The sequence below is a fragment of the Orycteropus afer genome, unplaced genomic scaffold (assembly GCF_000298275.1).
Source record: "Orycteropus afer afer isolate SDZICR_OR568_19922 unplaced genomic scaffold, OryAfe1.0 scaffold00245, whole genome shotgun sequence".
Taxonomy (NCBI): domain Eukaryota; kingdom Metazoa; phylum Chordata; class Mammalia; order Tubulidentata; family Orycteropodidae; genus Orycteropus; species Orycteropus afer.
In genome coordinates, this window is record NW_006921832.1 from 3,389,166 (window position 1) to 3,398,509 (window position 9,344).

The 9,344-nt window shown below is 38.3% G+C and overlaps 1 protein-coding gene across 1 annotated transcript in view; it reads right to left on the minus strand.

Moving 5' to 3' along the window:
* LMLN (leishmanolysin like peptidase) overlaps positions 1 to 9,344 on the minus strand; it is a 101,755-nt gene that overhangs the window by 35,922 nt on the left and 56,489 nt on the right. Inside the window, exon 12 of the mRNA XM_042782125.1 lies at positions 2,230 to 2,340. Coding sequence (XP_042638059.1) covers positions 2,230 to 2,340 — 111 coding nt within the window. The remainder of the gene's footprint in view (positions 1 to 2,229; positions 2,341 to 9,344) is intronic.

The window sequence follows — 9,344 nt, forward strand, 5'->3', positions numbered from 1 at the left end:
AGAGAACAATCATGGGAGAAAGAAGGGCTGCTTATGCACAGGGAGACAGCTCAGGGGGCAGGAGTGCATGGAGGGATGGACACAGGGAAGAGGTAATTATTGGAAGTGGGAGGGGAGCTGTTGCATTGTGGTAAATTGTGGTCAATGTCATGAGACAAAGTATATGTGAACTGCTGTATGGAGAGTGAATTTGCTCTCTAAATTTTCACCCAAATCAAATTAAAAAAAAAAAAAAAAAAGAGCCCCCCTAGAGGAAGAGAGGCGATCTCATTTCCATCAAGACAGAAGAGCCACAGGTGAAGTAGTGTGTGTTCTTAGACCCAAATCCCTGGACTGGACCTCCTTGGCAGAGACACCCAGCAGAGAAAGACTCTCAGCAGAGAGAGACTCTCAGCAGAGAGATGCCACGCCCCAGCAGGGAGAGACATCCTAGCAGAGAGAGACGCCTGGCAGAGAGATGGTCACAGAGGAACCAAGAGGCAAGAGACAGAACAATAGGCTTATCTGGCCCACAGAGCCAGAAAGCTGAGTGCCCTTGGGCAGAAGGCTTGCTGATGGAGTGGGATGCACTCACATGTACCTATCAGTAGATCTAACAGGGCTTTATAACACTTACCCAAGCAGGTCAGAGGCCAGGCCAAGAGGCCAAGGGCCAAAAAGGTGTGTCTGAGGGCATAGCAGAGGGGAGACTGTCCTGATTGAAAAATTATATCCGAGCACATTCCTGGACCTGAATTGTAGCCTGTTACTTCCCTAATAAATCCCATCATTGTGAGTATTGTCTGTGAGTTCTGTGTGGCCACAGCAATGAATTACTGAACACAGTAGAAAAGCAGTGGAGTGCCGTGGGAGGGAAGATTGGTAACAGAATTGGTAAAAGGTTGGAGCACTGCAGCACATCTGGCCTCATAGGAATAAATCTTGGGCTGCTGATGGTGATTCTGTCTTCCTCTTGTGAAGTTAGAAGAGGTCAGAGGATGCTGCCTACATGTACCTTTTACAGGTTGGTTCTACTGAAGGCTACAAAGCTAACAAAAATGCAATAGGACCTATATCAGATATGGAGAGATTGCTAATGATATAGATTGAGGACCAAACACAAAGCAAATCCCTCTCAGCATGCTGACAATCACTGGAATAAAACTTGTTCAAGATGCTTAAAGAAAAAGCAGGACCAGAATATGGTATGGTGTTCGCACAACTGTAATGTTCTATTTCACAGAACATATTGAGGACATTAAGTGATGCATGGAAATATGTATGTGTGTGTGTATATATATGTTGTTGTTGTTGTTGTTATGTGCCGTCGAGTCAGACCCGACTCACAGCGACCCCTCCTTGGGTTTCTGAGGCAGTATCACTACGGAAGTAGATTGCCCCATCTTCCTTCCAGGGAGTGGCTGGTGGGTTTCAACCGCCAGCCTTCTGGTTAGCAGTCAAGTGCCTTAGCCACTATGCTACCAGAGCTCCCGTGTAAATATATTTATGTGTATATATATATATATATATATATATATATATATATGTACATGTACATATATATATAGGAGCATAGGAGCTCTGGTAGCATAGTGCCTAAGGCATTTGACTGCTAACCAGAAGGCTGGCAGTTCAAACCCACCAGCCACTCCTCGGAAGGAAGATGGGATAATCTACTTCCATAGCGATACTGCCTGGAAACCCAAGGAGGGGTTGCTATGAGTCGGGCCTGACTCGACGGCACATAACAACAACAACAAATATATATACATATAAAACATGTATTATATATATATAATTTTAAACTTAGAGGCTCTAAGAGAGTTTTCTAGGTGATTCTGGTATGCACCCATAGTTGAGAACCATTGTTCAAAAGTACCTTTATTTTCCTCTGATACTGAATCAACTGTTGCATCTGTGCTTATGTGCGCACTATCTGATTAAAACAGTAAGAATGACACAGTATGGAAACATTTTGCAAAATATACATATTTATGAATTATAAACTAAAAAGAAATGTTCATGACTGATGCCTATGCTCTGGATTATTTTATTATGTGATTAAAAACAATACTGCAGTTACTTAATTATGACATGATTATCAAGCACCTGTAGATGGTTTTCTACATATTTATAAACTGAAATAATCAGGGCACATTTTAAAAACAGTTGACATGTTAGGCTCAGAGTAAAGCAAAAAATCAGAAATGAACTATGTCATCAAATATACCATAAGGAATGCATTCTTACTTTTGTCTCTGTTGATCAATCCAGAATTTACAGCTCTTTCTGACAAAATCACAGCCCATTCCTCGGCCCCAGTCTAATTTCTCGGCCATGCTGTAATTGGCTTTATACCAGCTGTGGAAATAATTCAAACAAAGCACTTTTTATTACTGACATTTTTCAAACAACTCTAGCAAGCCAATTATATTATCTCAATACTGAGTAAACTTGTTGTAAGGTGCTATCAAATCAGTTTCCACTCACAGTGACCCCATGTACAGCAGAACAAAATACTGCCCAGTCTTGTGCCATCCTCACAATCACTGCAGTCATTGCTATGCTTAAGCACATTGTTGCAGCCACTGTGTCAATTCATCTCACTGAGGATCTTCCCCTTTTTTGCAAACTAGGACTTTAAAAAAGACTTTGATGACTGTTATGGATTGAATTATGTCCCCTCAAAATACATGTTGTAAATCCTAACTATGCCTATGGTTATAATCCCAGTTGGGAATGGGCTGTCTTTGTTATGTTAATGAGAGAGGATCAGGTTAGGGCATGTCTTAAACCAATCTTTTTTGATATAAAAGAGATTAAACCAACAAGTGAGTAAGCAGAGATGGGGGTGAGACATGCTAAGCCACATGAAAACTGCCCAAGAGCAGAAGCTCAAAGAGACAAGGACCTTCCATCAGAGCCAACAGAGAAAAGAACTGTCCCTCTTGACGTGGTGCTCTGAATTCATTCTTCTAGGAGCTCTGGTAGCTTAGTGCCTAAGGCACCTGACTGCTAACCAGAAGGCTGGCAGTTCAAACCCCCCAGCCACTCCTCGGAAGGAAGATGGAACAATTTACTGCCATAGTGATACTGCCTCGGCAACCCAAGGAGGGGTCGCTATGAGTTGGGTACGACTTGATGGCACATAACAACAACAACAACAAGCCTCCTCAACTGTGGCTGCACAATGGAATCAAGCATGGCAACAATTGTGAGGATGGTGCAGGACTAGGCAGTGCTTTGTTCTGTTGTACATAGGGTCACCATGATTCAGAACTGACTTGAGGGCATCTAACAACACACAACAAACAAACTGAGAAAATAAATTTGTTTGTTAAGGCCATCCACATGTGGTATTTCTGCTATAGCAGCACTACATAACTAAGATAGTGACCGTCACCGCAGATGAGCATTTATAAAGCCCTTGCTACACAGGGATTGGGTCACTTCAGTCTCATGATCAGGGCACTCACTTTTTTTGGGGAAAAAACCCATATATTTCTAAATATTTTCAAAGATAACACAAGTCACAGAGTAGAAAGAGGTTAAATTGTGAGGTATAGGGAATAAGAACTCCAGAAATATAAAGAAATGAGAGAAAAACAGAAGGGAGTAGTTTAGTAGTTTAGCCTTTCCTAAACTGATACAGTTGTTTCTAGTTTCTTGTTCCTCTAACCTTGAATTTGTGATATTTTATCAAATGTAAGCTCTGTTTGTGGATAAACACTACACCATTATGATAAAGAATGGATACAATGCTCACTACTTTAAAAATATTCTAATTTCAGAAAAAGAAAAATGAGCAAATGGTTTAGTTTTCTGACAAATTTACTAATCAAAGGCAATGAGCCTACTTTTATTACTTTTTCTTAGTGATATGATCAGTTTTCAAAAGTTATAAAATTCTAAAAAATAGTTTCTTACCTATCTGAATTAGATCTTGCCACTTTAGCATCACCAAGACAGTAAATCAAAACATCAGCTCGGTGGCTAGAGGAAATGATGAGAATCATTCCCTTTGCTTCAGCCACCTTCCCACAAAATCAAACAAAAGCAGAAATATGTGATAGCATCTTCCAAACCTTCTCTCTTTCCAAAGAACAGAATTCTCTTGCTTAGCTAGAAATTAAGAAAATGAATCCAGGTGCTGCAATACCAAAATGCCTACAAAGTCTGCAGGTACATTGTGAGTTACATTAACTAGTTAAGTTTTCAGAGAATAAGGAAAAGCCCCACTTCCCCCCACAAAAAACAAACAAACACTGCAGTCAAATCAATTCCTAATCATAGAAACCTGCCTCATAGGGCTTCCAAGGATGTTGCTCTCCTATGGAGCAGCTGGTGGATTTAAAGCAATGACGTTTTGGTTTGCAGCCAAGCACTTAACCAATGTACTACCAGGGATCCTAATTTGTGCAGAAGCAATTATGTAAGCAGTGCCTCTGATAAAATGAATTAAATTTTCTTGTAATTACCATACCTAGTTTAAGCTGACGTGACTCAGTCACCAGCAAGATAATCCAGGTACATTTCTTGAGACCTTCTTGACATCTATTCTATCCAACTCCTCCTCAACTATCAGTCAACAGTTACTTTAAGCACTTGCTACATGTTAAGCACTTTTCTAAATGCTAAGGATATAGCACTAAATAAACAGACAAAATTCCTGCTCTCCTGAAGCTTATAATCTAGTGGAGAAGGCAGGCATTAAAACATTGCAAGTGTTCATGAATAGATACATGTACACCCATGTTCATCGCAGCACTATTCACAATAGCAAAGAGATGGAAACAACCTAAGTGTCTATCAAAAGAGGAACAGATAACCAAACTATGGTACATACACACAATGGAATACTATGCAACACTAAGGAATAATGTAGAATCTGCGAAACACCTCATAACATGGATGAACTTAGAGGACATTATGCCGAGTGAAATAAGTCAATCACAAAAGGACAAATATTGTATTAGTCCACTTTTATAAAAAAATCAAGGAAAGGTTTATACATGGAAGGAAACTTTCTTTGTTATTAGTACTGGGGTTGAGAAGGGAAAAGGGGGAAAACTGCTAGATAGGTAAGAGACAAGTAATGATTTCAGTGAAGGGAAAGGCAATATACCAAAAGCTAGTGATCAAAATAATAACACTTAGGAAAAGGAAGACAACAAGAGGTGCACAACAAATATAAACACTTCCACATACATGTTGTTTTTGCTGTTGTTATGTGCCTTTGAGTTGGATCCGACTCATAGCAACCCCTCCTTGGGTTTCGAGGCAGTATCACTACAGAAATAGATTGCCTCATCTTCCTTCTGAGGAGTGGCTGGTAGGTTTGAACTGCTAGCCTTCTGGTTAGCAGTCAAGTGCCTTAGGCACTATGCTACCAGAGCTCCTCTACATACATAGTACTGCATTATCAATAATAACTAACATTAATCTACAGTGGATATATGTTGTTGTTGTTGTTGTTATGTGCCGTCGAGTCAAACCCGACTCATATATATAGGCAGACATAATAAATGATTAGGTATAGGTAGGCAAAAGGGAATATATCTATGACCATATATAAGTTTGGCAGACAATATTTCTACATATGTATTTTTCTGTATGTGCTATAAGAAAGTCCATACATATATTAGAGCTAAAAGGGCAAAGTTGTAATTTCTTAGCCACAGTCAAACACCCTGAGGGAATGAGTTGCTGGGCACATGAGCTTGGGACCATGGTCTTAGGGGACATCAAGTTCAACTGGCATAGCACACCACACTAAAACATTGTTATCTTGTATACTGCCACTATGCTAAATCTTTCAACTAGTTTCAGTAGTTTTCTTGCTAAGTCTCTTTGGTTTTCTATGTATAGGATCATATCAGCAAATAGGGATGGTTTTACTTCTTCCTTAGCAATTCGCATGCTTTTGATTTCCCTTTCTTGCCTTACTGCCTAGGCTAGGACTTTCAATACAATGTTCAATAAAAGTGGTGACAGAGGGCATCCTTATCTGGTTCTTGTTCACAAGGGGAATGGTTTCAGTCTCTCTCCACTGAGAACAATGTTGGCTGTTGGTTGTGTATATATGCCTTTTGTTATGCTGAAGAATTTCCCTTCTATTACTATTTTTCTGAGAGTTTTTATCAGGAATGGGTGTTGGATTTTATCAAATGTCTTTTCTGCATTGACTGATATGCTCATGTAGTTTTTATTTTACTTATGTGATGGATTACGTTGATTGTTTTTCTAATGTTGACCCATCCTTGCATACCTGGTAGGCACCCCACTTGGTCATAATGTTGTTTTTTTTTTTTTTTTTTTTGACATATTGTTGGAGGCTATTGGCTAGGACTTTGTGGAAGATTTTTGTTTCTATATTCATGAGGGATACGTTGGTCTGTAGTTTTCCTTTTTAGTGATGTCTTTGCTTGGTTTTATTATTAGGGTTATACTTGCTTCATAAAATGAATTTGGGTGGATTGCATCCTTTTCTATGTCCCAGAATAGTTTGCGTAGGATTGGTGTCAGTTCTTCTCTGAAAGTTTGGTAGAATTCTCCAGTAAAATCGTCTGGACCAGGACTTTTTTTGTTGGTAATATTTTTATGAGCTGTTCAATTTCTTCTGACTTCTGTAGAAATAGACATAGTGATTCTAAAATTCATATGGAATTGCAAGGGACCCAGAATAGCTTAAATAATTTTGAAGAAGAACAAAGGAGGACTCACACTTCCCAATTTCAAGAACTGTGTCTCTTAAACAGACATGTTGAAATTCTAACCCCAGATTTGTGAATGTGACCCTGTTTGGAAATAGGATCTTTGAAGATATTATCAGTTAAGCTAACATGAAGTCATGCTCCAGTAGAGTGGGTTTTACTCCTGTAACGGTTATTCTTATAAAAGAGGAGATGATATATATAGAGATGTAACTGCAGCTGCCAGCCAAGGTAGGAGTTTTTCCATTAAAGCGTCAGAAGGAATGAATTTGGCCAATACCCTGATCTCAGACTCTCAAAACTGTGAGACAATGAATTCTGTTCCCATAAGCTACCCAGTTTGCAGTACTTTGTTACAGTAGCCCTAGGAAACAGCAATGGTAATCAAGACAGTGTGGGAATATAGAATGATACAGATCAATGAAATAGAATTGAGATCCCAAAAATAAACTCACCCATCTATGGTCAACTAATTTGAGACAAGGGTGCCAAGACTATTTAACCGGATAAGATTAGTCTTTTCAAGAAGTAGTGATAAAACAACTGAACAGACACACATAAAACAATGAAGTAGGACTCTACCTCCCACCATATAAAAAAATTAATTGCATATACAAGCTATGTGTAAAAAAATAGATTAAAGACCTTAATTTAAGAGCTGAAACTACTAAATTCTGAGTATATAAGAAAACATAGGAGCAAATCTTCATCATGCTGGATTTGGCAAAAGATTCATACATGACACCAAAAGAACAAGCAACAACAAAATAGATAAACTGGTCTTTATCAAAATTAAAAGTCTTCGTGCTTCAAAGAAAACCATCAAGAGAAGTGAAAACATGTATCTATACAGAAACTTATAAACAAATGTTTAGAGCCAAAAATGATTTGGGGGGGGGGGGAAGATATCCATAATAGCCAAAAAAGTGAAAACAACCCAATGACCATCAACAGATGAATAAACATTATTCTAAGTAAAAGAATGCAATCACATATTATATAATGCCACTTATATGAATTATTCAGAAAAGGGATGGCTGTAGAGACACAAAGTAGATTAGTGGTTGTTTGGGTTGAGAGGAGGGATAGAAGCTAATGGGTTCAAAGTTTCTCTCTTAGGTGATAAAATTATTTTAAAATTGACTGTGGTATTTGTTCCACATATTGTTAACATACTGAAAAACCACTGAATTATATAATCTAAATGGCATGCAAATTATATCTCAATAAAGCTGTTAAAAAAATAAGAGATAATGGTGACCTAGATAAAAACAGTGATGAAGAAAGAAGTAGACTAACTCCAGAGATACTGAGAAGCTAAGTAGCACTGGTGGCACAATGGTTAAGTGCATGACTAACTGGAAAGTCGGTGATTTGAACCCACCAGATCCTCTGTGGGAGGAAAGAACTGCTTTCTGTTCCCATAAGATTACAGCCTAGGAAACCCAATGGGACAGTTCTACTCTTAGCATATAGGGTTGTTATGAATCAAGAGTCTACTCAATGGCACCTAACAACAATGACAATAAATCAACAAGATTTATGATAGACTGGATGTGATAGGTAGGGAGAAGGAGCTGTCAAGGATGACTCCCAGGTTTCTGGATGGATCGATGATGTTATTAGGAGAACAACCTAGTTAAGCTACAACTTGCTGAATTATAAAAATTAATTTCCATGTTTACAGTTAAAAAATATTATCAGATATTTAGTAATATCTGACCTATGTTGTTGTTGTATTGCCTCAGAAAAAAGAAAAATGCATTAATCTTCACCAGGGCCATGATTTCATTAGTGACCCTCACACTCCACAGTGCTTCCATTTCCTACCAAAGCCTTAAAAAAACAAACAAAAATAATAATAAAAAAACCTGGCATTAATCTCAAAAGGGCTAAGAACTGTAAGTCAATAGAACACAGCAGCAGGATAATACCATAGTGTCCACTGCTTGTTCAGGGATAAAGTGGGTGAGAGTTATAATGGCAATAAAAGGAATCCGGAACCTTGATTTTTTTTTTCTTTTCAAAAATATGAATTTTGTAAGGTTATCCACTGAAAAGGATCAGAAGCAATGACAACCCAGTAGCAATGAACACAGCCCCAAGACTGTGGTTTCCAAACACTATTCTCCATCATGAGGAATCAGTAAACCTTGGAAGACTGCTGATCCCTAGGACTGGGATAGAGTATGCGCCCATTGGCCTGATCAATCTTGCCATACCAGAAAGCAAGGAAGTTATCAAAGAAATAAGTTTGTCAAAAAGACTCAGGAGCCAATAAAGAAAAAGAAACTCACCAGATAAATATGAGGCAACAAAAAGAACAATGAATGCAACTGTCTAAAGCATATGAAAAGTTGAGTTTATAACATAAAAAAGAAAGAGAGCTTTTCTTATCAAAACAAACATACATACATACACACACACACACAAATCAGTGGACATTACTAGAAATACCTTGAGCATAAACTCTATATTCAAAAACTTGACAATTAAAATGAAAGAATTAAGAATTCTTGTTACAGAGTTCCAGCAAGATGGCAGACTAGGCAGAAAGACTGCACAGACCCTCTTCAACAGAGAAAAGGGAAACCAATTAACACAGACACAGAAGATAATCTTGGACCCCTGAGCCTTGAAGGGAAGGATACA